Consider the following 27315-nt stretch of genomic DNA (forward strand, 5'->3'; position numbering starts at 1 on the left):
GCAGTAAAAAGAGCCTAATAACAGAAAGCAAGAGCAGAAACTTCATGTCTGATTTAAGAATTAAAATAATAATGACTACTTTAACTGAGGTCACTACTAGTGCTTCAATAGAAATGTTATTTTCATTGCAGGTCATGTTGACTGAAGACATTCTCTTGTATTTTTTAATGGTGAGCAAAGGAAAATATTTGCTCAACACTCTCTGCGATCACCTCCATATTAGTTTCACCTGACACCAATTAGCTGCATCCCAGATAGGGCAGTCGGAAGCCAACACGCCATTAGGATTATCTTGACGGAATGAATGGGCTCATTAAGTGCAATAAACGAACGACTCTGGCAAATTCCGTGCCTCACTGAGAGTTTGTGAATGTGGCAGACGAGCGGTGAGAAAGTGCATGGAGACAAAATGACTTTGAAATGAGCAGTTATTGTTGCCACAGCTGTGCACAGCTAACCACACTAAACCACACATGACCCGGACAGACCAACGCAAGTTACAGACCAAAGGAATTTACGGACTATTCTAAGTAGACAACAGGGTTGTTAATATTTATTCTTACACAGTAATTTTCCATATCTGTTCATGTACTGTATATTATAAAATAATCATACAAGAAAACCAAAGTCAGTATTTATCATTAAGAAATGATCAACAATATTTGTCAGATAAATTAGTAAAACTCTATAACACTGAATGCATTTCATATGGACTCACTAGATGTGGTATTTTGTATCATTTACACTCCCACAGGCAAATAGATTGGATGCACCTTTAAAATGTATTCAAATTAATTCAGATCTGTGGGAAAAAAACATCCATCATTTTCTTCCAAAATATGCAGGGTTTTTGTGCATCAGAGAGACGAATAAAACACACTTACCCAGTGTCTGTGAGACAAACAATGTCATGGCACTCTGTAAACGGTCTGGTCTGACTGCCTGGATCAATAAAAGCTGAAGGAAACACAGGGAGGAATCAAACACTACTGCTACAGGTGATACAGCAGGAGTCATTATTTTTAATATTCAAAAGTCTAATGATGACTCTGCTTTCACATGGAGTGCTGGCAGGTTGTCATAAAACTACAAGTCTTTATTTTCCTGTTTTTGATTCGCCTTTTTGATCATTATAAACTTGTGTAACAACCACCTTCCTACGTGTGTTAATCTACACTTTTTTTTTGCTTCTTTATAGTGTGATGTTTAAAGGTATTCCAAGGTCATACGGACAGCACATAAAACTAAATCCTCATTCTCAATCCTCAATATATTGAGGATTTTAGTCACCAAGTGTATTTCTGACTTGGGAAGCTCACCTGCTGGAAAGTAGTGATCTTCTTGGCAATTGATGTTGGGATGTCATGTTCACAATGCGAGCTCCGTGAGAAGGTCAGCCAAAGATCAGAGTCAGTCAAACACATGGCTTGGTAGACGGCTGGGAATGTTGCCTGTCAGCCAGAGAGCAATAAGGATCCTGTTTGTTCTGAATACATTTATGAACTCCACCCAAAACAACAACAACAACAACAGGCAGATGAATGGCTGTTAAATAAGTGTCTTCAGAGTGACACACGAGTGTGAAATTTGAAATATACGGATTATAATACCTCAGTTACATTTGGTAGTATATGCTTTTAGACAATGTTGTAAAATCCCCCAAAATTGTCACCAACACTGCAAGATATCGCTTGCAAACCAGACGACAGATGAGACCAAACTGTTTTCTTACTTTGAAAATGGCCACAGCTCCGTGCCGCTCCTGATCAATCCAAGATGGGAGTTCCTGCGGTACAATTCCAAATAAGCAATATGTCAGACCTAAGTGAAGCACAGACAGGCGAAACAATAAACGGCATACTTCTTTCTTAAACACTTCGCCCACTATGCAGCCAGTGAAAACTTCCCACTCCTGCAATAATCAAAGGGAGCACGTTAATACGCTGTATGCTGAATGTAAATTTGAAATAGAAAATTTGGGACTCACATTTTCCTGGAAGAGTTCGGGGTACATGCCTTTGACAAAATGCATGGCAAACATTAACTGGTCAGCCTTAGAGAGAATGGAAAAAAAAAAAGATTAATGTGATTAAAAAAAAATAAAAATACTTTCACCTTACTGTATATGAATCAAATTACTTTGTAGTTAAACAAATGACAGACAATTAAATAGATAAATAATGTATGTATAATAATAAATAATAATACATAAATGAAGAACTTAAAAAAGTTAGCATTTCCATCCTGGATATTTATAAACAAATGCATGCATCACTTGATATGTCCGATTACATGGACAATATTTATTATATATAATTAGTCACATGAAATGAAAACATTTTTTAACATGGACAAGTGTTTATCCAAAGCTCAGTACATTTAATGAGCCTTTGATTTAAGTCACAGCCTTTCATTTTCCCATCATCATTTGTCGCCAATAGTATGCGTTACCCAGTATGTAACCTGACTAACCTCTCTCTCTCTCTCTGGATAGTTGACAGCAGCGCTGACAGATCCACTTCATATTTATTCTGAGAGTGACACTGGCTATCACGTGACTATCTGACTGTTTCAATGTAGAGGTTTTTGCGGCATCAAACACACTCTCAGACTAAGATGAAAGACTTTCAATACCTTCCAGATATCTTTCCAGTCTTGACACGCTTATATAAAAGAATATTAATCACTTTATTATAAGTTATTTAATTTTCAATCAATATCAAATAGTCTTTCACGTAATTTAATTGCTACTTCAAAACACAATTATCTTCAAGGGCTGCTCTTGCCTGACCATGATATTGAACGCATTTTAAGACAGCGAGAGACGGCATGCGGTTTTCGCAGCTCCTTCACTCATATTGAAGTTGCACCTGTCATACACAATAGCTGAGTGAAAAACATCAATTATATGAAACACCAATTTTGTGGAATTTGAGTCACATCCAAGACAAAGCCGTCAGAGAAAATAACTTCAACCCGGATATTGGAAGATGAGCAACAGAACATTCACATAATGAAGTTCCTTGCCATCTTGTTTAATAACGGGTCAATTGAATGCTTGTAATAGCAAATAAAAGACGAAGTGTGGTAATAGGTTTAGAAGTCCTGTGTGCTGAAGGTCACAGCCTAACACTTGCCAGGACTTCCAACTCCACCAGCGGCACTATGGAAACATAGGCAGTGGGATGGACAGCACCCTTCAACAGAGGCATGGCAGAGTGATGCTGTTGACTATAGATTTAAATTACAATGAAGTACCTCATAAAATGATCAATTTTCTCTTTTCTATTGAGCGTATATCTTAATGGCAAATGTAGTATGATATGGATTAATATGGTTGCTGCAAAGAGGATTTTTTTTCATGGCAATTTTTCCCCTGCATTCTGCCATCTGTTGAATAGCAGCATTGGTTGATCTCACTCAAAAGGGTCTTTGAAACTGGAGATCCTTGCCAAGGCCTAAGCAGGAAGAAATACAGCATAAAGCGAGCGCCTGAAGATTAGATGGACACAATCCGCACCCCTCATCCAGATTACATAAAGTTCAGCTTTGTAGTTTTAGCATAATCCTGTTCGTAGAGACAGAGAGCCTAAACTGAGAGCACTTGACATAAACATTAGAGCACAGAGAGAGAAATGACTTTTGGATTTCACAGCACTGAGGTCAGATACATTTTTGATCCCTGCCATCGATCCCTATCATCTCTGTGTTTGTATTACCTTGAAAAGAGAGCGGCAGACGTACTCGTACACCATAGTCTTTAAACTGGTTTGCAAGGCACTAATCCTGGCTTCGGTGCTTTCAGGCGCCTAAAATCACACAAAGTAAACAAAACAGATCCACATTAAACAATGCTCAATCTTCTATATGTAATCCCAAATATGAGACAACCTTCCAACACCGATTCAAACATTTGATCTAAGCATCAGCAGAAACAATTTCAGGAGGTTTATACATTAACTAGTGGCCATCTGTCACCTTGGTGAACGAGTTGAGGCTGAATGAAAGATACGGAAAGAACATATGTGCAACAGATTGATAAAAAACTTTTCATCAAGTCGCTAGTGATTACATTTTACCTTCACAACGCTAATGGTGAAGAGGCTGAATGCAATGCTTCATCCTCTACAGACAAATATCAGGCTAACTTTAAGACCTCAATTTTCTATCAAAACACTTATGATTAGCATCAAGCGGTGATTGCACATTCAGGACCTGAAGCCAGAGCAGCTGCCAGACAATTATTAGTCCCCAGCGTGTTATTACCTGCTACAAAATAATTTTAAAAATGAACAAAGAAGAGGGACACAAGTGCAGGCTATGAATAATGTTTAAAGGAAGTTAAGGTGGCTCTAATGGCAATTTCTAGGAATTCAGGGTAACTTGTAACAGGACTTGAAAACAATGCAATATTCCATAAAATAATAATATAAATATAAATATGTCAGAGTAAGGTAAGCATTAAACATGCCTGATCAAAAGTGTTCACATTGCACAGCTAAGAAAATAAGAAGATAAGTAGAGCATCAGAGAAATTAATGACTACACAGCTGGGCCTCGATTCAGTAGTCTGTCCCCTGTCCTGCTTTGCAGCCTGTTCCCAAAAAGTTCTTGAAAATACAGATGGCTCTCCCTATGCATCTGGTACTGAAGATGTCCATGGTAGTGGGGAACCTTGTTATCTAAGCAGCTGCCGTGCCACACAGTGACGCCAGAGTGGGGGAGTCTCTCTGCAGGTTAGGACTCAGCCTTTGAGTCCAACACACCTCAATCTACTGAGGAAGAAGAGGTGGTGGTCTAGACTAGTAGAACTTCTACACCTGCAGCACTACTCCGAGTAAAGAGGGGGACAATGTCTGCTTCCCTACAATCATCTCCTTTGTTTTCTTCAAACCGATGTGGAGGTTATTTTCTCTGCATGAATGCGCCAGGTGTTTCACCACCTTTCTCGCTGTTGTTGCATCCCGCCGCTACCGTTTCGTCTGCAAACTTCACTCTGTTACAGCTGTTACAGCTTGAGTTCTGAGCGTAGCAGTTGTATGTCAGCAGGCTGAACAGAAAGGGGCTCACAGCCCCGAAGAGAGCCTGAGCATGATGGCGAAGGAGGAGATGTTGTGGCTTGTTTGTGGTCAGGAAACCGAGCATGTCTTTACAGAGGAAAGGGATCAGGCCAAGTGTCTGGAGGCTCTACATCAGTGTGTGCATGATTGTGAAGATGCAAAGTCCATGAAGGTCAGGTACAAATATAAATCTCGCCTTGTTGGCATCCTAATATGAAGCCGAAATCTCTTCAAGTGTAGCTTTTATATGAGAAGATGGAATAGCTCTACTATACAATTGTGGTGGATGACAGAAGACTTCATCTCTAAGGGGGCATTTGGTGCAGGAAATGAGAAAAGAATCTTAATAATTCACATTTTGTAACTACAATCATCATCATGATTGTTCGAAACACAGTGCAAAACACCTTGACTGACATGACCTTGTTGGAATACGTCACCTTTTTGGCAAGAAGGGCCCTTTGGAAGAGGCGAAGAAATGATGCCAGGCTGAAGCGGTACATGTTGTTGATCTTTGACAGTTCTGTGATGACAAAATACATTTTGCTGGCACTCGCCGCAAGAGGAAGGAAAGCATCTCTCTCCTGTGAAAAGAAAAAAAAAGGGATGAAAAGACAGGCTCAGGAAAGACAAAGGAGGACAAAGCAATAATCCAATCTTTAGGACAGGTACTGAATCCATGACAGCCTGGTGGATGATACAGACAAACATCATTATGGAAAACAGGCAAAGGATCAGATAAAATGAATGTTTCAATCATGATTAAGAGTGTGAAATCCGGTTAGACAGAAATAGTCAGACCAAAGAAGGGGGGCTGTTTGTTTAAAATATAATGGGAGACCGAAATGATGCACTGAAGTTCTGAGGAAACACTGCACCCTAGAGGTCAAATATATAACTCAATGCACCTGTTCGCCTTTTTGTGGCTATATTTTCCACACTCTAGTTTCAGCTTTGAGGCAGAAAAACATTTTTTTTTATTATCACCCTACCGAATGATTGATCAAACAAAAGGTGTCAAACAACGACACGAAAACATTAAGTATCACTTTTGTTTCACATATTCATGACATGAATTCATGACACTATTTTTTAACTATTATTATCATTCATTAGCAATGCTAAATGACGTGTGCTGGAGTGTTCATTCTTGTCCAACATCATGTAATTATATGTTAAAATAAAAGTAATGGCTGCGAAACAAGGCACATTTTAGCTAAGTGCTCCGAATTGATATTTAATCACGCAGAAACGTTGTAATAATTGAGAGTTGGCTTCACTGGACACCGGGTAGGGCACGTCCATCAATAAATCATTTTCATAAAGCTTTGTAGATCCAAGTGCAGCAGTTAATGTGTCGCGTAATTAAACAGCAAAAGCTTCTTGTGCGAGGAATACCTGGTCCAGAGACGCCTGCAGCCGATGGGACTCCAACAGCGACTCCTGGATCAATGCACTGCTTGCCTTTGTCTGGTTCAGACTGTCGATTAGCTCTCTGTTCTCCAGGATATTGCCCTGAGCTGTAGCCAGAGTCTGTCAACAGGCAAAACATAGCAAGCTTAAGGAAAGTGGGTCTTAATACAGAAAAAAAACACAGAATACAAAAACAATATATATTCAAACCATTAAAGGGGAGAAGAACAACAAAACCTTCAAGTTAAATTGACATGTGATATTGATGGATTTTAATCGATTTGCTAAAGTTTTGAAGGGCTTTAATTGAATACTGCTACAGCATATAATTCCGGTGGAACTGCAGAAACCTTGTAGGAATTTAAATAAATTCAAATGAAATAGATGAGAAAGCAGTAGAGCATGGAAGTGTCAAGTCCAATACGCCTTTACAGCCCAAGAATAATTACATGTCTACGACCAAAGGAGCACTGACAATATGATCAAAGACCCATAATACTGAGGTGTGCGGGTCAAACGTTCCATTGATTAAACCTGATGCTTGATCCCCCGTCTAGTTGATGCTAAAATACATTCATGCAGATACATGCCTTGTATTTACCAGAGGTATGATTTATGATTTCACCCTCATGATTTGAGCACTGTAATTTTGCCAAACTGTACCTCTAACAGAGACTCCTCCAGCTGAGCGAGCTGTATCTTCTTCTCTTCCTCTTGTTGGAGCAATCTTGTTTTTTCCGTCTCCAATTCAGGTTTTTCTTGCTGGATGGTCAAAGCTAGAAGCTACAGAAGAACACAGTGGAGGCACAATATACTTTAAATGTCGCCACACAAGGTGACATGGATCAGTACGTTTTTAAAATGAAAGATTACAACCACGTAACAGGTTAGTCATCTATCATGATTACATGAGATTACCTGTCCTCTTAATCCGGCTCTGGTGGTAGTAAAATTGACTTCAGTGACCACAGACGAAGCATCAGGAGGAATGAAGGGAGAGGGATTCCGCGTTGCCAGGAAAAGACGGAAGTCCTCATTGTAATCAATCAGTTTGTCACCGATCTGGACCACATATCTCGGACCTATTTGAAAAGACAAAGTCATGAACAGAGGGACACACTTAATAACACACCAAACATTTCAATTGTTTGACATTAAAATATACATTTCCCAACCATCTATCTTCCAAAGCAAAGCGGTTTTCTATGTGTATGAGTGAGCTCTTTACTTACTGCTACCTGCTGTTTGATGCACTACATTGCACCAGGAATGTATTTTATACAAATTATATAGGCAGCAAAGGTTCGGACCACAAGAAAAAAGTAGTGGCGTATTGTCGAGAAATTATGGTATATTGATAAAAAACATGTAGGGCAATAAGTGAGGGGTGGATTGGGCTGTTGTGCAGACATCAACAACTTCCTCAGGCTTCATATAACTTGCCAGTTACTCCTTAGCTTTGGCTTCAGTATTTAATGTAAATAGAATGATGCTTAGAGCAACTTCACGGTCTCACCCAAGGACAGTGGACTGTGTAAGTCAAACTATGACAATCAGATGCAAAACTAATGGGTTTTACATGAAGATCTATGTATAAAGTTAGTGTGCGTCGCAAGATTTGATGCACATCAGTAACAACAACAGTACACACACCCACCAAACAGGAGTTAGCATTGCCCTCATGTTGACAAACACAAAAGGGAGAAGAATGAACTTTTGATCATACTTTTTTTTTTTTCCTGTTTAAGTTGTGTGTGATACATGTGTGTATGTGCGTACCTTGTGCAATAAGGTCCCGCCTCAGCAGAGGGTACAGTACGGGCTCCACTCCATCCATCTCTTGGATGATGAGGGTTTTCCCAAAACGCACAGCCAGTTCCAGAGAGGTCATGAAGTTACTATCCTGTGGGGTGAAAAACAACAATAATACATGTAAGTACACATTTGCAGTTTCAGACAATAGAAGGGAAAAAAGCTACTGACAAAACGAAATAACAGTAGATAGTAAAATACAGAGTAAAAACTCTTCAATGACTCCATATCAATTCAGAACTAATTGTACCTGGTGGTTGATGACCTCTAATCGATGTTCTTTCAGGTGTGTACAGAGCCACTCTGTCGCTCGGGATGATGGATCAATCAAAAACGGACAGGCAACACTCTATGGACAAACAATTAAGACGGGATTTTATATTTTAAAAAAGTACTAATATAAAGGAGGGAATATTTAGTCAAATAAAGACACATGATCCACATTGCATGGAAGGTGCAAAGACTTCACTCCATCTTACCTGTAACTTCAGTGAATTGATCTGAAGGCAGCAATGGTAAGAACAATGAAGACAAATGGAGAACAAATGAATAAGTAAAGGACACAAGATTATATACGACCACCCATTCTCACACAGCTTCAAGAGGGAAGGACAAGTCCATAAAACACAGAGCACGAAAGGACAAACGCCAGGATGTGAATGAGCGATAAATGTTTGACAAACTTGTTGTGGCAGCTTTTATGTTTGAAAAACAAAAGTGTTTCATACTTGCAGTATTACAAGGGCATTCTCCATTGAGAGGTCATCAGACGGCAGACCCTGACTCTTCCAGATCAGCTGCTCACTCTCCGAGCTCAAGAAAGATCTGAGGTCAAACTCTGTTTCACAGAAGCCAAAGGTTATTTAAAATATTTTCATACTGTACAAACCTAAATGCAAATTAGAACAATGCACTCACTTTGCAGCCCAGACTGAACCATCCATGTTTCTAGACTTTGCTTTCTCTGATCTTCCGGAGCAGATGACAGGTAAGTAATGAAGGCTGCAGCTAACATTGCCCTCGAAGGTAACGTTTCCAACTCGTTCTTGATCTCCGACATCTGATAAAAAGAACAAAAGACAAGGCATAGTGAGAGAAAAGTCCATACATGTGCAGACCAATGTAAACGGCAGAATATTTGCTCAATTATGAATAACTTTTCTCCAAATGCTTTGGGGAATGCTAATGTATTTAAATGTTCGTAGCAAAGAGTTGGAAATGAAGGATGTGTGAGTGTGCTTGTGTGTCAGAGTGTATGAAAATGCATGAGTAGACAGTGACTACGTCTTTGGTGTAGGTCTTGAGGGAGGCCGACAGTGCGAGGGTGTCGGGGAAAGATTGAGTGTTTTAATTAAGATGGAGACAGATGCTGGGGAGAGGAGTAAAAACAGCCAAAGGGGACCTGAGACTGTATGATTTATCTTCTTGTCTCTCTGTCTCACACAAACACACACAGACACAGATACACTTGTGTACCCACACAGTGAAGAGTAACCTTGATCTAAGTAAATATGTGTAACTTCTAACACCAACGCGCATCACCTGCCCCATACATTGAGTACCTGAGAGTTCCAGCGTGTGTGTTCTCCATCGAGCTGTGAGAGAAGCTGCTGGGCTGCGGTGATTGTGTCTTGAGCCTTGTTCACTTCAGCCTCTAACTTTGCAGCCTCAGTGGTGTGACATTGAAACCTGGGGTTAAGTTGTAGATGAATTCACGAACCTCATTGGTATTCATGAAAACTTGTTAATGCAATTAAAGCACATTGAAGCAAACAAGTAAATAAATACAAAAAAGGAAATCCGTACTTCTCTTTTAACTCATTTACTTTTGCCCCCACTGAGTTGAGCTGGTCCTCAAGCTTGTTCTTCCTGTTTTCAGTTTTCCTCAAGTTCCTGTCAACACACACAACATGCATAAACATTCACAATTAGAGGCAACCTGTCGCACAGCCTACACTGAAAGCTGACCCTGTCAAAAAGCTGATCTACTTTTGTCTTCACTGCAACATTCAATCCATGACAAAACTGCCATAAAAATGTCAATAATTCATATTATTTCAAATGGTAGATACTAGTGATGGGTAGATGAGGTATCATGACGCAGTACTGAAGGGTTCGTGAGGTTTCATGAGACAGTGTCCCAATTGTCAGAGGCCAGAGGAAGGTACAGCCTGCTGTATAATGCTTGGATTTGAACTACTGTAAATTCCAGATAACAGAGTGAACCGAGCCACACTCTCTAAATTTAAGAAGGAAAATAGATTGTATAGAAAAATAGAAAGTATCTCATCAAAAGTATCTACTAGATAATCGATTTACGTGGGTATAGTCTCTAATGAAACAACAAAACAACAATGACGTGTCTTGAAAAATTGTCATGTGAATATTTAGCATATTTGAGTTTACATGTATTAATTCCTGTGAAACTTTGTTTTACTATTAAACGTAATAAATCAATTCATTTTTATCATTACTTTTTTTCCAAGTTCTGCATGTTTTCAGTCGCACGCTATTGTCGGCGATGACAGCGTTAATGATAGAACACAAAATTAGTTTAGAGATTCATGAATGGACTTAAACTGAGATAAAATATAAGCTTACTCCAGAAGTCCAGCCTGCTCTTTTTCAAGTGGCTCAATACGCTCCAAAACATGGGAATACTGGACATTGGCTTTGACCCAGGCAGCGAGAGGAGCAGCTGCCGCACTTGCACGTTTTGCATTCTGAGAACAGCAACAGAAACAAGAGTTGACCATCATCCTGAATCTCCACAAACTCTGAATCCATCCGAGTTCACCTTTGGGTCAAAAGATGCCTTGTTCTTGTTCAGAAGCTCTTCCACACTGTGGCGAATCTCAGGTGTGATGTTCCGAGCTTCAAATGTTGCTATATCTTCCCTGACACCACGTTTAGCCAGAAAGCTTAGAGGGAGAAACAAGAGAAAGTCAATTCATACACTAATGTATCTACCTCTTGGGTTATTGCCTCTTCGTCCAGTTCATCATGACACCTTACCTCTTCATGCTGACCCAGGACGTGTCAAAGATGCCCATCAATCTTAACACACCCTCCAGGATATCTCTGATGACATCGGGAGGCATACGGAGGGAGCGGATCTCAGACAGGGCTTCAGGCTTGATGTTTCCCACTGCACTCTTTGCTTCATCAACCAGTGGCTGGAGGTCAAAGTTACAGAGGAGAAACAAGGTAAGTAAAGACTGAAGATGAGTGATATATGAAAGTGAGGCAGCAGGTAATGGCTACAGAAAACTGTGGGCATTCATATTTCCACCTAAAATACCAACATTTTATTGGCAATAAAACAATGTTTGAGACTGATATCCACTTTAGTGATGCTAGTGTGATAAAATACCTGTACTTCTCTGAGTTCATCTTCAATTTTAGCTTTCCTTTCTCCAATTTTGGAAACTTCTTGTGCCATTTTTTCTTTAATCTTCTCCATCTCCGTTTTCTGGTCACTAGTGTTCTGGAAAAAATGTTGAAAAGGTGATACATATTTGGACATAACAAGCACAAAACAAATTGATGCTACCGCTATTTATTTATTTACTTTTTCACAGGTACAATGCTTCTATATTTGAGTAACACTTATCTAGGTTAGTTACCTTCACAATATCAAAAATTGTAGCTCAGAAGTCGCTACTTATGATGGTCTGAGATAGATCATTCCTACCTAGCTTATGAATCAACATTAAGATTTAATATGTAGTAAGAGCATTTGGTCAAATTCTTTATCAACCAGCAGCATCAAGGGACATGATGGATGATCAAAGACGGCTGCTGAATGTCCCCTTACATTTACAACAGAGTGCCTTCTCCACAGAGAACAATTTCAACTTACCATTCTTAGAACAATATATAAATGTAAACCAATTATTTTCCAAAGTAACTACTATTTAATAGTATATTCATTCATTTTTGACCACTTATTCCCTTATGGGAAAACAGGTCGCCAGCCAGTCACAGCGCACACAGAGACAGATAACCACTCACACACTCACACTCCCATGTACAATTTAGAGGATACAGTCAACTGTGGGAGGAAACTGGAGCGTCTGTAGTAAACCTCCGGTCCACACATAATGGACCAAGGTGGCCCCGAGGGAACCTGCAACCTCCATGGTGCGAGGCTGTAGCGCTAACCATTGTCTAGTAAATGTCTTGTTAAAAATAATTTATGCAGCTTGTAAAAAGTACAGATGCAATATTTAAATATTTTTATTATTTTTGCAAGGCAGTAGATAACAAATGACAATTTAGAAATAACACATTTCAAGCCGCTGGCTTGGAACACAATGGAACAAACAAAAGCCACTAGTTCTCATTAAAAATTGTCAACTTGTGGTGGAATGTTGAAATTTGCAAACGGCCAGTAAGGCCAGACTTAGGATGTGAATAACTTCATAACTAATGCAGGATCAGTAATTTTACATAATCCAAAGTGAAAGATTAAACCAACCCCCAATATCCCTGGATACATAAAAATCAATTCAGAATGAAATCAATAAGAAAATTACTAAAGATAGATAAGTTGAACATACCTGCATGGAGGTAGTGATTTCCTGCAGAGCAGAATCTGCCTCCTGTTGTTTAGTCTTTAGCAGCGCCCTCTGCTCTCCAGCACGCTGCTTCAGCTCATCAACTAAAGCTTTGGCTTCATTCAGTTTAGAGACTCCAGCCTGTAGATATAAGAAACACAGCGATGCTAATTGTTATTTTGTTTAAAGCACACCTAAAACATTTTCAAACGTTTTCAGACTTTAAGGGAGAAAAAAAAAGTATTTCGGCGTTTCCACCTGAAGATGTTGGAGACCCATTGTGAGCTGGTTCTGTTTTCGGCTGTAAATGGCAATGTAAACTTTCAGAAAGGCCATGTATTGGCTCGGTGTGGCACCGTGATCTTTGCAAGACTCATGAACCTTCAGGAACATATGGCAAAGATCTCCTTTCCCAGAACCTGTTTGGGATAACAGGAGTAATTAGTCAGCATTGTTGGTAGACACATGAAGACACCAGTAGCTCACCGTCTCATTGACCTCTGAATAAGTATCTAAATACAGAGTGATTCAATGACAAAAGGGAGGAATAAAATTAGTGTACCATCACCTGAACTTTTATTTTTCTGAGTCTTTTCTAAATTATCGGTTCCCTCCTCTTCCATCTTCGTCAGCAAAATTTCAGGGATCTGAAGAAACGTTTTAAAACCACATTGCAAATATATATAAGATAAATATAAAATCAACTCAGCAAAGCGGTCACATTTGCTTTGTTACCTTCTTCATGCTGCTGTCAGACCATCCCTCCATCCACTGGACAGAACACTTCCGGTAAAATGCTGGGTTGCTCTCACAGTTAATGGTGAAGTTTGAGTTGGAGCAGTCCATTATCAGTACAATGTGGAGGTTTTGCCGTATCCCTAAATAGTTTGACATAACGCCAGAAGGAAGACAGTTTTATTGAGCAGTGCGGTTGAGGGGATGAAATGAATGAGTGTTCGGAAGCACAAATTATTTTGGCAGAGTCTGAAAAACAGAGTGCTTGCAGCTATTTCGTTAATTTGCTTTGACATTCATATAGATTTTAATCTGAAGCTTGTTGGCAGCCTCAAAAATAGTGACAGTGCAACATAACGGAGACCTTTTTACACAACCAGAAATCCGCAGACAAAACTAAATCGTCCACCAACAGCAGAAAATTTGTCAAAGAGTTATGTAGCAAAAGGCAAGTTCTAAAGCTTCATTAGTACAGTTTGGTTGATGTTGGGGATGGTATGGGGATTGTTCAAATGGAAATACACAAGTGCTTCAGATAATAAGAGAAGCGAATGGACTGACTGTAGGAGAAGTAGTTGTAAAGTGGTCCAGTGAAGCCATCCTGTGAGGCAGCATCCTTGAGAGGAGACAGGAGCGGGTCTAACTCTTCTGGTGTATACAGACCAGGTACTTCACCTGCAATAAATTGGATACAATGGTAAAATGTAAATGAATGAGAGAGCATTTGAGGGTTAAGACAATGAACAAGTTGCTTTGGGAAAAAAGTCAGAGCCCATTCAGGACGCACCAGATGACAGCAGACTGTTGACCATCTCCAAGAAAGCATTGTGAATGAACTGATAGTCCTCCAGTAGCAAAACAACCTGCTGGCCGTCAATCCCTGTCATCTGCATCACCTGCAAAAACAGCAAAACAGCACACACATTTATCCGACATTACCCCTAACATTTTTTTTCTCCATTGGGAAAGCCTATTCAGTCTGAGTGAAATGTAAGTGGCATGTAACTCAGTATATAAAATTGCTTGAAATTGCTAGGCAATTTTCAAAATATGCACTCTGAGAAAAAGTTGTGATTACTGCCCGCACTCACCGTCTTCAGGTCATTGCTAAAATGCTTCAGAGAATAACCACGGGAGATTTTGGGTGTGAAGAGCGAGTATCCATGCATATGAGACACAAGACAGGTGGCTGTGTGGCGCCCAACGCCACTGCGCCCTGCCAGAAGCAAAGAGCCGCCAGGTCGGCTCAGGACACGGTCTATCCTGGTCACAAAGTCGCACACTTCCCAGAAAAGGAGGAGGTCCAACTCTCTGTTATCACGGCTGTACAGCACTACACCCTGGAGGGCAGGGAGAAATGGAAACACACAATAAATGCACAGTCATTCACTCATTGTCTTCAGCTTGACCCGGGGTCGAAGTGTTGGAGCCAATTTCAACTTTTGTTTGTGACAGGCGGGACACATTCTTGACAGGTCACCAGTCCATTATATTATCATGCATCACAGGTCATATAGCAGTCGCTTTTATATGAACAACTTAGGACAAAGGTGCAAATCCAGAACAATAAATATGAAAGAAGTAACTTAGGTCAAGTAACCTAAGAAACACTGCAAAGGTTACACTATTAAACTATGAATTAACTATCCATTCATGAGTCACATTTAGCATTGTACAATTAACCAGTTCCTAAACAACTATCTACCTTCTCTATGACATGTTTGAGGTCTGTAGAGGACAAGCGCCCAAGTTGTTTGCCATGAGGAGGCAAGGACTGGCCTGGAGCCATGACAGTGGTATCAGACGCCCCCCAGGTCACGTAGAAACCATCTGCAAACAGTACATTTGTGTTTTCAGATGGTGGAATTAAAAGCTTTCTATAAAAATTTGAAATAAAACATGGAAGTATTTTTACTTTGACGCCATGACAAAAAAAATATTTTTCTTGCCTACAGAATTTGGAAGTCAAAATATTATACCAGTCATGTTGTCTAGAGCATCAGAGGCCCAGTCCCCTCGAATGATGGAAGAGAGAATGTTGTCGAATGTGTGAAGATCTCTGGATGACACCAGTCTGTCTCTGAAGAGCCTCCTTGCTTCATATGCCACCACCTCCAACACACTGTCTGTCACGTTGCATTGCGCTTCAAAGAGAAAAGGAAACGTATAACCGATGCAAAAGAGAAAAAAGACACATATTAGGGTTTTTTTTCCTGCCCTAATGGGTTTCTATTATATTCACAAAGAAATTATATTTCTGACTTTTGCCGACAGTCTACATGCATATCAAGGTACAAGTGAGAAAAAGGTACATACCAGAATAGTCAGGAGGCAGCAGAAAAGAAGGATAAAGGAATGAGCAGAGCAAGGAAAAGATAAGAGCATGGTTCGAACAGAATGAGGGGCAAGTGTTTTTAAAGCAGTGGCAACCACCAGAAGACAAAATCTTAGATCTGCATTTAAAAATGTTACTATTAAACCTGTCAGATTATGGAACACAACAACCAGATTATATTGCCTTCAGTATAGTTTGTTTTGAATTGTTTGCTATAGATCTGCACAATGTTGCTGTAAATAACAAGAGCAGTTCAGCCGATTGGTTGAGGGTCACAGTTTTGTATGAAGCACAAATCTAATTACCATTAAAAGGATTAGAAGCGCAACTGTAATACCTGCAGTAAGGTCATATCGCAGCAGGCTGACAACCCACTCTGTGAGGATACATGGTGTAAAGAGATAGTGGCTGTGGTCATCAACTGTGAACTTGGCTTTCACCTGATGAGATAGGACACGGAGAGGTGACAGAGCAGGTGAGGTAATATGCAGAAACCAAACTATAATGACTAGTTTTACTACAGATTTCACACAGCCATGTGCGAAAACGATCAACAAGATCAAAACATATGAGTGTGCTAAACTTCTGTATCCTTTCTTTTTTGTTAGGTTGAACAGGGGTTCAGATGTTATAGTAATCATAAGAAATTCAGAAAGCTAAGTCATACTTTGTTTTGTCCAAATTCCATACCTGTTCATAAAGCTGCACCAGAGAGCCAGCCAGCTGGTGTGTTTTCCCTGCGCTGGCCCAGGATGCTTGGTTACCCAAGCTATGTTGGAGAACTGGCTGCAAGTAGGCAGAATAGATAGTCTGCAGCTGTTCCCTGTCAGGATAGCTAAAGGTGGCGCCAAAAAAAAAAAAGAAGAAAACAGAACGGGTTCACAAGACATGGAACCTGATTCACTAATGAGTACATGATACCGCAGCTGTACCACATTGGATAGGTGCTTACTCAATGGTGCAGATGCGAACAATGGACGTGAAGCGAGAGGTGAGCGCATGGCTCCCGACAGTTCCACCTGTTGACATGGAGGCCACCACCTGAATATTCTCCAGGCTCACCCATTCTAGATTTTCATCATAGAAGCCTTTATAAGTTAAAACCTAAAAAAACAAAAAGGTTAAAAATTGATAAGCCATGTAAACATATAGAGTTAAGCAAGGTATCACTATGAATCTTAAGTTCCGTACCTGCTGCAGGAACGCAGTGAGGTTGCTTGTCCCCCACTTATCAGGTTTGGGCAGGTTGATGTCCTTTAGATAGAGCACTAAGTTTTCACAGTCTTTGGGTCTGAAGACTCTGCCAGTGTTTGAGCTGAGCAACATGCAGGTCTGATGAAGCTTCTGAAGAACATGGCGAGAAGAGGTCTGCGCACTGCAGTGAACCACAGCCACTTGAGTGGAGCGCAGCTGAGCGAGGGCATAGCGCAGCAGCATGCTGTAAAGAGATTAGAAAATATGATTTAACAAGCACTTTATATACTGCAGAATTAGCAGTTCTGTGTAGCACCTCATCAAGGAATCCGCACTAAAAATTAATGTGAGGATCACGAGAAATAAAGCTGATTTGTGAACTTTTTGTAAGGAAGAAAAAGTCACAAGAACAAATGTTTCATAATTATATCTGATCAATTCACATTCACTTGTTTGAAATATGTATTTATCTGCTAAATGGGGCAAATCTCGTAACAATCTACGATAATGATGAGAATTAATTCACACTTGGGTATGCGTTTTATATGGGAATGCATTTGCGTAATTACCCCTTCCCGCAGCCCTCTGGGCCAACCACCATAAAGGGCTGCCGGTGCTGCATGGTCAGCCAAGGGGAGAAGCTGTGCAGGCCCCTCTGCATGTCTGTGGTCTCAATCACTGGCAATGAATGTGAATGAGAAAGCTGCTCCAGAGTGAGGCCATCCGGACGTTGGAAGACATAAGCTGCCAGCGACCCACTGTCCTGAGCATAGTAAGTGTCTAATGGCTTCCTGCTGTTTGGCGGACTTTCTCTGGCCCAGCTTAGCAACTGCAACAGAAACCATACAAACAAACCCAGAATACAAGTGTCATGCCCTTTAAAAGAATTACACAGAGTTATTGGGTCACGAAAAGTCATCAAATGTATGTCCATACCTCCTTGGCAAACTCCTGTCGCGTTTTGAGGTTTAAATTCCCTCCTAAACCTCGAAGCAGGCCAACAAGGAATTGACCTCTCTCATTTACAGAACTAAGATGTGACAGACCGTTGAACACGGTACCAACAAGGCTCGTGTCCACCACAAAATCATTCTGGAGAAAATAAAATAAAAGATAAAAGAGAGGTAAATGAATGAAGCATAATTTCATGCAGCAAAGTTCACGCTCTGACGCCTACCTTTTTCAATACCCAATCCAGTGATCTTTGAAAATAATCCCCCAACCAGTTTTCTAAATTACTCCGACACTCCTCTGGCTGAGTTACCAACCACGACTTCACCAGGGCTCCTATGTCGATGTCTTCATCACTAGAATCAGCGAACAAGGGTTTAAAACAAATCCAAAGCTTAAAAAGTGATGGGAAAAAAACGAGTCAAACTGACCTGAGAAATATCATGCCCATACGAGATATGGTGGCAGGAGAGGCACAGCTAAGGTCATGAGTTTCAAACAGGAAGTTGACATTGGGGCCAAACTGGATTCTTTCCCCACTGGGCATTGTTAGCAGCCGATTATCATCAAGCACAGAGTTAAGACTCTCAATCCACTCAGGATCAATGTCTCCATCACACACTATCCAGGAGCTCACTTCTACAAAGAAATCATTGTTAATAACAAGTGCAGGGAAAATACAGGGGAAAGAATTTCACTACGCAAGACTGCAAGTAATATATAACGCACACAGCTTCTTACCTTGCGGTTCTCTCACAACATTCCTTGCACTGTGTGTTAAAACACCATCCGCCCATTCCCTCGTGTCCATGTCTATATGTCCCAAGAGCTGTTGCCTGGGCATAGCTTTGGGATTCATTGTGTACTGCTTCACCTGGGAAACAAACAAACAGTTGTTGGAATGTGAATTAGTAAGTCAGAAATCACAAAATAATGCAAACAATGATGAATAACATTATTCGTTTGACTGCTAATAAACAGTACAGCAGACTTCACCGTGTGTGACCTTGTCATACCAGCTGATTCATGCTAATGTATGGCATATCGTTTCCCCATCTGGCTCTTATTTTGCCCAGTGGTCACGATTCAACTGCGTGCACCGATCGCGTTGGAGATAGTGAAGGCCTTACGAGGCTTCATGAAACAGCATCTGTTTTCAGCTCACTAGATGGCATTCTAAAAAATTCAGATTTGGTAAGCCATTTCAATGAAACCTCACATTATTTTTAAGCGGAGAGCAACACTTCTGGGCCATTACTAACAAGAGACACATGATCTTACTTGAACACACTTATCACTATTGCATGTAAGCATACAGCAGAAATTTCAGAATTGCTACCAAATAAAAACAAAAAAAATCATCAGTCAAAATCTGAAGCTGAATCTAGAGGCGCAGCTCCGGGGGGTTCTCTAACACATCTAGACCTCCCTGGTGTCCATGCAGAACTTGATAATTTGACTTGCTTGAATAGCTCCCAGAAAAAGTTCTGAAAACGGTTTTGGAGTAACAACGCAGCACCCTGAGGCCGGGAAGTGACAGTTTTATGTGATTGTCTAATTGAACTAATAAATAGTGTGCATGCAGGGGAGAGGAGCAGGTGGCAGAGGGACACGGTATGCAGGCTTGACAAGATATTGTTCCTGCAGAAATTGATCTCACGCCTTACTGTGAGGTGAAATGGCAGCTCCACTCAGCCCCTTCCCCGGTAAGGATCCCCTACCATGTCAGGAAATCAATTTCAGCCACTTGAATCCACGCCTTTGTTTTAACTTCTAATTCCATTGCTATGGGTTTGAGTAAGAACAAAACACATCTTCACCCATGAGCTGAGATTCTTAGGGCAACAACATTGAAGGTGAAGATCAAAAATGACACCACCCCCTACTTATGAATTACCCTGCAACACAAACTACCAAGATCACTCACCATCTTTCCAGTCTTGTTAAGAGCTGCCCTCAGCATCCTCCAAAGAGTAGACTTCCCAGATCCACTGGGCCCAACAATCACTACACCCATACGCTGTCTCAGCTGCTCATTCAGCTCCAGGGCCTTTTTCAGCTACAGTCAGAAAATAATACACTTTAACATTGCGCCTCAAGGTCAAAGACGTGTGCCCACATACCTGCGTGGGTATGAGCTCAAGCTGTCCTTCCTTATAGACTTGTTCCAACGCATGCATGAGAGTGCGATCCTCCACATCAGTGAAGTTTACTCCTGAGAAGACGTCTTTGAGCAGGGCATCAAAGCGTGAGCTATCAGCAAATGTCAGCTTGGACATAGTGTTTAGACGTAGGGCCTGCACCACCAGACTGCTCTCTTGGACTGCAAAATCGGAAAAACACAGATTGCAATTTCAAGTCATGGTCCCCCTAAACACATATGAATAATGTGATGTCATAGAATACACACATTCGCTGTCACACCAACACTTCTTTCTTAGAAGAAATGAATTGTTAAAACCTTTCACATTGCGAGAATCTCTGTTTATGCAACTGGCAGCCACAATAACATCAAGGAAAAAGACACTTAAGATTAAGATTTGTGTGGCACTTAAATACAGTCATAAAGCATCAAAATGAATACTTTACAATGTGAAGGAGGCAATACTCTATATATACGTATTTTTAAATAATCTAAGGGTGTATTTTAAGTATCTTTATAAGACTGAAGTAGGTCAAAGTCATGTCCCAAGGTAGTGCATTCCTCCTGTCGTCACAGTGGGAAAGCGGCAAATAAAAGAAATACAAAAAAGCTATGAAACCATGAAATAGAAAAATAGCCAGAGGCTCCTACATTTCTCCTTGTTTCGCATTTTTCTCTGCTGCTGTAGGAGACTGCCACAAGCCTTGAGCACAGTTTTCAAAGCCCGCAGACCCCAGTCATAATGCTGTTGGGGAGTCAAAAGCTCTCTGCGCAGAGAAGGTAGGGAAAGGTTTTAAACAGACAGACATGGCAGGTGAGAATGGCTTTTGGCTTGAGGGCATCACATTTGCATCAAAACATCGTACAAGAAATTTAACAATGAACTTTAATCTGAAATTCATAAGTAAAGAAGACTTTACCTTGCCAAGTTAAAGATAGCAACAAGTTTTCGACCCAGCACTTCCCCATTTTTAAAACCCTCTGAGTAAAGGATGACTTCAGCAATAAGCTCATTGTCTGGTCTAGTCATGGCCACAGGCCTGAAGAGTTGCTTCAAGTTGTCCGGAAGCTTTTGTCTGCCCCCATAGCCTTTTCCAGCAGGGTTCATCGTGATGAAAACACCGGAATTAGGGTCCAATTCCACCTAGCAAGAAGAAAATAAAAGTCTTGGAGCCCGAATATTTAAGTACGTAAGTTAAGTATTTAATATTGATGAGCATTATTTGTTACAAAATAGAGTTGTCTACATTTGTTTGTGTGTTCACCTGCTTGCCGAGCAGTTCGCAAGAGTTCTTGTGATGCTTCAGAGAGTCTTGAATTGCTTGAATCTGCATGGAAACTGCAGACAGAACCGCCTCCTCCAAGCGGTTGAATTCGTCGAAACAGCCCCAAGCCCCGCACTTCACCAGGCCCACGAAGATCCGCCCCATTGACTTCACATCAATACCCTGGAAAAGAGACATAAAACAAAAGTCTTAAAAGAGAGATTTGGCTGTCAATTTTTACGGAGTAACAGAAAATTGATTTTCAAAATTATTGAAGATCAATTTACAAACAGATGACATGAAGTCTGACAGAAAGGATACTTTTTTAATGACAAAACAATCACATACTTTGACTAAAATCTAGCCACAATATTTCATTAATGTATCAGTGTCTTGTTCAGTAAAACCACTCACCTCATCACAGTTAAACACCAACACTTGTCGACCAAAAAGAACCCCCAAGGCTTTGACAGACTCAGTTTTTCCTGTTCCAGCCGGTCCGTAGGGGTTACCCCCAAGACCCATCTTCATGGCTTGGGTCAAAGTGAGGTAGCATTTATCAGTTAATGGGGTGTGCACCAGTTTAGCAGCATTTCCCTGTGAGAAAAAACAGAAAAATTGTGACTACTGGAACTTCTAAAAAGAGGTGATTCTCTTTATACTGCCAGGCCACATTTGGAATACAAACATTGATAATGTCAAAAAAAGTCTAAACAAAAATCATATTTTTAAACCCTGCTTCTTCCTACCTGATATTCATACGTGTAGTTAAAACGGGCATCAACCATGTGGATGTAGCAGCATTTGTCATCTGCCAAGTAAAAGCGAAGCTGCTTCTTCCAGAACCAGGCATCAGGACCGGCAGCTCCTGTCTGGATCAACTGCTTCACCACACTGATATTGTGGATTATATCCAGGATCAAAGCTTTCAGTTTTAGCTGTAGGATCCCTGATTCTGGACGACAGTGTGAGAAAAAGAACAATGAGGCCCTGAGTATAAGCCAAATATCACGTGATCATTTATTTCTGATACCAATTGTCACAAGCTCACACGATCAATTTAAGTATGGCAGCATTACAATAACTGTTATGTGGGCATAACTATCAATGAGCTGACATGGTGTGCAGTTGAATTATGAAATACAAATTGCATTTTTCTTTCACTTTATTGGGTTAAGAAAGAATTCCTGAAGACACAAAGCTTGTCACTTCAGTGCTCTCTCGTATGAAATTGGCCTGAAGGACATGTAATTCTATTAAAGGTCAATAATTCAAAATGCTAGAAACAATGTGACAAAGCATAAATGTCAGGAAACAGGATTGTTATCTGGCGAGAAGAATATGCATCCAAGATAAAATACAGCCCACAGCTTGAATGTTCATTTAAAGTCTGTGCAAAAAATAATGCAACCTGATGAAACTGTCTTCATTTCCACCCAGAAATGGTCATTTCCAATTCCAATTTCCAATTGTTACTATATATTATAATACTATGCAAGGTGCCGAGCAGTATCATTACAGCATTGCATGCAGTTCAGGACTACTAACTTTTACGGATTAAGGAACTACCATTGAAGATGAGCATGCAACCTAACGCATATCTATGCAATACTACCTTTAGTTTGCTCATTAGAGCTGGTGTCGACTGTCGTGTAATGTTCCAGTTTGGCCTTCAGCTCCACTTCCAGCTGCTGTAGATTCTGCTGCCGTAAAGCTTTTTCCACATCTTCAGTGAACTGGATTTGCTCAGCAAGGCACAAAATCTAACATAGTTGCACATTTTTATCTTCATATAAATGCTTTAGAACATTTTATGCCACGTCAATTCAAGAGGAGATCAACAGAAACAGAACTTCTCTGTACCTGTGAGGGGTAAGATGAAGGGTCTACTCCACCCTTTTTTCCAGCCATCACACAATCATACAACAGCTGCTTCAGTGTAGCCTTCATTTCCACGGACAGCTCACTTAACCAGCCCTTCACAACAAGAATCCAAAGATCAAAACCTCAAACAATGCAGGCTGATTAGGACCAGAATGAGAAAGGGAAGCTGTACCTCCACAAGGGTAGAAATGCGAACCAAGTTCTGGAGAGGAACCACTTCACCCTCTAAGGATCGCATGGCAACAATATGCTGGCACTCATCATCAAACACAACACTGTGGATTCCTGTGAATATAAGACATATATAAGATAATGGTTACTCAAAGAATTTCAAAATGTATTTTCGAATCACATCAAATATTGACTAACCAGCAAAAAGCTTTTTCAAATGGGATTGTATGACAGTAGGGTTAGTGGCCTGTCCCAAAATTTCTAAAAGGTCATCGTCACCAATAAAGTAGAACCTTGGAAAAGCAGAACGTTTCTCCTGAAAAATGTAAACATGTTAAATTAAAGGTCGCTGCTTGTGGTAGTTCTACACAAGAGTACCTCCAAGAATTCATTGAGTGACTTTTGACAGCGCTGTAGCTGATCCAGTATGGTGACAAGAGAGTTTCTGATTCCAGCCCGAGATGTCAGAGAAATGACTCTGTTGTCCCTCTGAATGTCCGACATTATTGACCTGTTGCACACATAAAGAGAGTAATGTGGAACCAATGCGCTCTGTAACACCAGTGCAGCGACTTGCACGGTCAATTCCCTAGACACAAACCATACCTGAAGTCTTCATCCACGCGTTTGAATCGCGCTTCTTCCCGAGGTAAAGCCCCACGTCCAAAAATAGGCTCCAAATAGACCCATCTCCTCTGTATTGCATTCAGACTTTGCAGGTATTCATCCAGGTCAGAGAGACGGACTTCCCATAAGCTAACCTGTGAAAAAAACTTGATGAACTAATCTTTACATATTTACCCTACAAGCTCTCGAAAATAATTGCTCTTTAAATATTGCTAATCGCTATCATTGAGCTGACCTTGTCCTGGAAGTTTCGGAAGTAGGGAGAGTCTTTCAGAGACTGCAGCAGACACCGGTTATCTCCCACCTGGATGAACAGAGTGATGATGAAGCCAACTCGCAATATTTGCTAATCCTAGAGATTTAACAGCGCTAGAAGATATTCCATTTTCCTTTAGAAAGTTATTTTTTATCAGAGTCTTCTATCAAGGCAGTCACAGGAACCCAATTACTTTAATATGTCTGCCTTGAATCATTCACAAAGTATGGAGAGGCTGCAGGGAAATGGCTTTCACATTATTTGACACTTAAATATTTAACTTATATACAGTACACAAATACACATCATCATTATGTAAAGGTATGTAGAGCAAGAAAAGCAAGCTGAATTTGTGCTACTGTTAGTACTTTTTATTGCCAATTGCATTGCAGGAGAGAGGGTACGTCCTTATCATGTTGCATAATAATTTCCCATCCCTCGATATTCATAATTATATGACGGTGAACTTTTAACTTGACCTCAGACTTCATCAAATCTGGCCCTCTTTGAAAACAAAAATGGACGGCCCAAAATGTGATCCAAAGTAATCGCTTGAATTGCTTGATAAAATGTCAAATGAAGTACGATTAATTGAATTACAGGGAAAACCTCTTCTTCCTTTGGGTTTGAAATATACAAAACATTATACGATAAATGCAGAGCGGTCCATTAATGTCAAGGTCAGCTTGACATATACCTGGTTAACAATGTCCTTCCAGTCCTTAATGAGGAAGAGGGCTCTGCCGCTGTTGTCAGTGTACTCAGTAAGGTTGAATGTAGCTGCGGCTCCCCATAAATCCAACTCTCGAAGTGACTCCCTGATTGTCACCTCTGCCTGAGCACGGCTATTTAGATCCTGCAGAGATAAACACACAATTGTTTTCTATTTTAACATACCTTAACAATACATGTCAACAAAGCACAAGCGCAAAACACAGCGTTCCTCTACAATTGATTAAGTTTTTCCTGCCATCTAGTGTTCTAAAATACTCAATGCATACATGATGATCAACTACTGCATTGCTGCTGTCACAGAAAAGGAAGGACAAACCTTAAGCTCCACCGCTTTCTCTATGATGGTGTTTGCAACACTAAGAATGTCATGAAAGACAAGCTTTTCCAAAGTTGTCCCTCTTGGCAGACCCAGCAGTCGGAACATGTCGAGCCAGTGGTCCTGGGACAGGTGTTCACCACGCACATACTTCAGCACTGGGACCATGTTCTGAAATATGGAAGGAGATGTTCATGTTTCGCCTTGAAGATTGTATCAGTGTTTCAGTGAACAGCTGCATAGGAGAGAAAGCCTGGAGCCAATGAAACATTAGGATTGGTATTACAAGCTAAGAAGAAAATTTGCAGACTACATTGACTACATAATGTTAGGAAGGAGGAAGACAAGCTCAGTGATAAAATGATCACCTTGTATTTATCCACTTCCCCTTGAAGTTTAACAGACATCACAGTCGGTTTTTCGACCTTCCTGAGTCTGTCCTGCCATGTGAACAAAAATTCCTCGAACAAATACGTCTTGCTCCTATAAAAATGAGAATGTAAGGAACAACGTAGACAAATGAAAAAAAATGTTATGATGCGTCATAAAAGATAAAAAAAACTACCTGAATGTGATCCAATCCTCCTGAGCCTTCTCTGCAAAGCCAAGATGCCACTCCTCATATAGACCCCACATTTCACTGCATTCCTCCATATCCATTTTGACCTCTTGAGCTGAAGGAAACTCTGAGACCTCCAGGTCGAAGAAGGCACAGTCCTCACTAGAAGGCGAATGTTAAACTTTTTTTTAAACATTTTTTTTTTTTATATTTTGTAAAAAGTTAAGTCATTAAAGAAAAAGAATACCCACAGTAATTTAGTGCGGACCAGCTCAAGCTCCTGAAATTCTTGCTGCTTGTCTCTTATTGTCTGAAGGCAGGCGAGCAGAGAAGCATGATCCCCGCTCTCAAGTGTGTCATCTTTGGGCTTTAACTGGTCCCATCTGGCTTTAAAGCGCTCTAAATCTGATCTGTAAGCATCGATGCGGCCTGCAGTGTTACTGCGCATCACCTCCATCTGTGGCAGGCGATAACAAGAAGATCATTTATTAAGATGGTGCTAGCATATGTAGGAATCAGCCAGTATGAAGAGAAACCATTAACTTGTCACCTGGTCTTTTATCATAAGCTGGTGGCTTTCCATCACAAGCTCCAGTTTGTCCCATTTGGCCTTCAGAGATGAAAATGAGTCCACGCCAGTGCCAGACACCGCTCGCAACAAGCGGTTCTTTTCCTCAGCACATAAGAACTGTGACAGAATCTTTGCACAAACAGTTTTGTTATGGAACATTTGAATGGCTTTTAACATTTGAAGCCCAAACAGACCAATACCAAGGGCCTTGGGTTGAACAAAGACATGCTGAGTTTGTGTTACCTCAGGTTTGTGGTTTAATATCTGCTTGTATTTCCCTCCTGCTGCACTGATCTCATCCATGCTCTCTGGTCTAACCGACAAGGCTTCCATTGACTCAGATACAAAACTTTCTATTGCTTGTGTGTGGCCTGAGAAGGAAAAAAGGGCATGTTTTTTGACCAGTGATAAAAAAGCAAGTAAACAAGATTGAATGTTTAAAGAAAATCGTGGTTAAAAAAAAAATCGAGTTATGGCAAAGTTGCTGTTTATTATACATTTACTGAAAACCCCACATCCCACCTTGAATCGACTTTCTGAGGGACGACAGCAGCATGTCAAACAGCTTCTGGATAAGGTCGTCGATGGCAGCTTTCACGGGTTCACAGTTGACTGTAATACAGTCCACTTTTTCTTCACTAGCAAAAGCAGACGGGAAGATTTGAAATTCAGAGATGCTTGTATTAATTAAGCCAACAACTGACTTGAAAATATGAGATTAGATGGTGC

At 40.5% G+C, this 27315-nt stretch overlaps 1 protein-coding gene across 8 annotated transcripts in view; it reads right to left on the reverse strand.

The window, feature by feature from the left end:
- The window catches only part of LOC128763394 (cytoplasmic dynein 2 heavy chain 1), an 83084-nt gene that overhangs the window by 49390 nt on the left and 6379 nt on the right, over positions 1-27315 (reverse strand). For 6 of the 8 annotated variants that reach the window (XR_008415647.1, XR_008415646.1, XM_053872156.1 and 3 more), the window contains 61 exons: positions 27109-27224; positions 26830-26957; positions 26566-26715; positions 26267-26472; positions 26022-26177; positions 25825-25939; positions 25457-25627; positions 25103-25261; positions 24385-24453; positions 24129-24283; positions 23901-24033; positions 23721-23838; positions 23524-23636; positions 23331-23444; positions 23083-23230; positions 22217-22422; positions 21882-22064; positions 21468-21650; positions 21123-21346; positions 20854-20969; positions 20183-20382; positions 19987-20118; positions 18801-18933; positions 18491-18698; positions 18286-18415; positions 18045-18200; positions 17678-17937; positions 17106-17352; positions 16867-17018; positions 16605-16749; positions 16252-16354; positions 15559-15723; positions 15285-15409; positions 14671-14919; positions 14367-14475; positions 14141-14254; positions 13580-13722; positions 13413-13491; positions 13103-13263; positions 12848-12985; positions 11659-11772; positions 11301-11461; positions 11083-11206; positions 10887-11008; positions 10092-10178; positions 9848-9974; positions 9204-9345; positions 9014-9123; positions 8765-8785; positions 8536-8634; positions 8253-8376; positions 7392-7555; positions 7137-7256; positions 6459-6593; positions 5501-5644; positions 3720-3809; positions 1988-2053; positions 1862-1912; positions 1733-1786; positions 1320-1451; positions 885-957 (listed from right to left, as the gene is read on the reverse strand). Coding sequence is in view for 6 of the 8 variants with exons in the window: in XM_053872156.1 (XP_053728131.1) it covers positions 885-957; positions 1320-1451; positions 1733-1786; positions 1862-1912; positions 1988-2053; positions 3720-3809; positions 5501-5644; positions 6459-6593; positions 7137-7256; positions 7392-7555; positions 8253-8376; positions 8536-8634; positions 8765-8785; positions 9014-9123; positions 9204-9345; positions 9848-9974; positions 10092-10178; positions 10887-11008; positions 11083-11206; positions 11301-11461; positions 11659-11772; positions 12848-12985; positions 13103-13263; positions 13413-13491; positions 13580-13722; positions 14141-14254; positions 14367-14475; positions 14671-14919; positions 15285-15409; positions 15559-15723; positions 16252-16354; positions 16605-16749; positions 16867-17018; positions 17106-17352; positions 17678-17937; positions 18045-18200; positions 18286-18415; positions 18491-18698; positions 18801-18933; positions 19987-20118; positions 20183-20382; positions 20854-20969; positions 21123-21346; positions 21468-21650; positions 21882-22064; positions 22217-22422; positions 23083-23230; positions 23331-23444; positions 23524-23636; positions 23721-23838; positions 23901-24033; positions 24129-24283; positions 24385-24453; positions 25103-25261; positions 25457-25627; positions 25825-25939; positions 26022-26177; positions 26267-26472; positions 26566-26715; positions 26830-26957; positions 27109-27224 (8372 nt within the window). In the remaining 2 variants the exon portion in view is untranslated. The remainder of the gene's footprint in view (positions 1-884; positions 958-1319; positions 1452-1732; positions 1787-1861; positions 1913-1987; positions 2054-3719; positions 3810-5500; positions 5645-6458; positions 6594-7136; positions 7257-7391; positions 7556-8252; positions 8377-8535; positions 8635-8764; positions 8786-9013; positions 9124-9203; positions 9346-9847; positions 9975-10091; positions 10179-10886; positions 11009-11082; positions 11207-11300; positions 11462-11658; positions 11773-12847; positions 12986-13102; positions 13264-13412; positions 13492-13579; positions 13723-14140; positions 14255-14366; positions 14476-14670; positions 14920-15284; positions 15410-15558; positions 15724-16251; positions 16355-16604; positions 16750-16866; positions 17019-17105; positions 17353-17677; positions 17938-18044; positions 18201-18285; positions 18416-18490; positions 18699-18800; positions 18934-19986; positions 20119-20182; positions 20383-20853; positions 20970-21122; positions 21347-21467; positions 21651-21881; positions 22065-22216; positions 22423-23082; positions 23231-23330; positions 23445-23523; positions 23637-23720; positions 23839-23900; positions 24034-24128; positions 24284-24384; positions 24454-25102; positions 25262-25456; positions 25628-25824; positions 25940-26021; positions 26178-26266; positions 26473-26565; positions 26716-26829; positions 26958-27108; positions 27225-27315) is intronic. The other 2 variants (XM_053872154.1, XM_053872155.1) reach the window with 2 other exon arrangements.

This window comes from Synchiropus splendidus, chromosome 8, assembly GCF_027744825.2.
Source record: "Synchiropus splendidus isolate RoL2022-P1 chromosome 8, RoL_Sspl_1.0, whole genome shotgun sequence".
NCBI lineage: Eukaryota > Metazoa > Chordata > Actinopteri > Syngnathiformes > Callionymidae > Synchiropus > Synchiropus splendidus.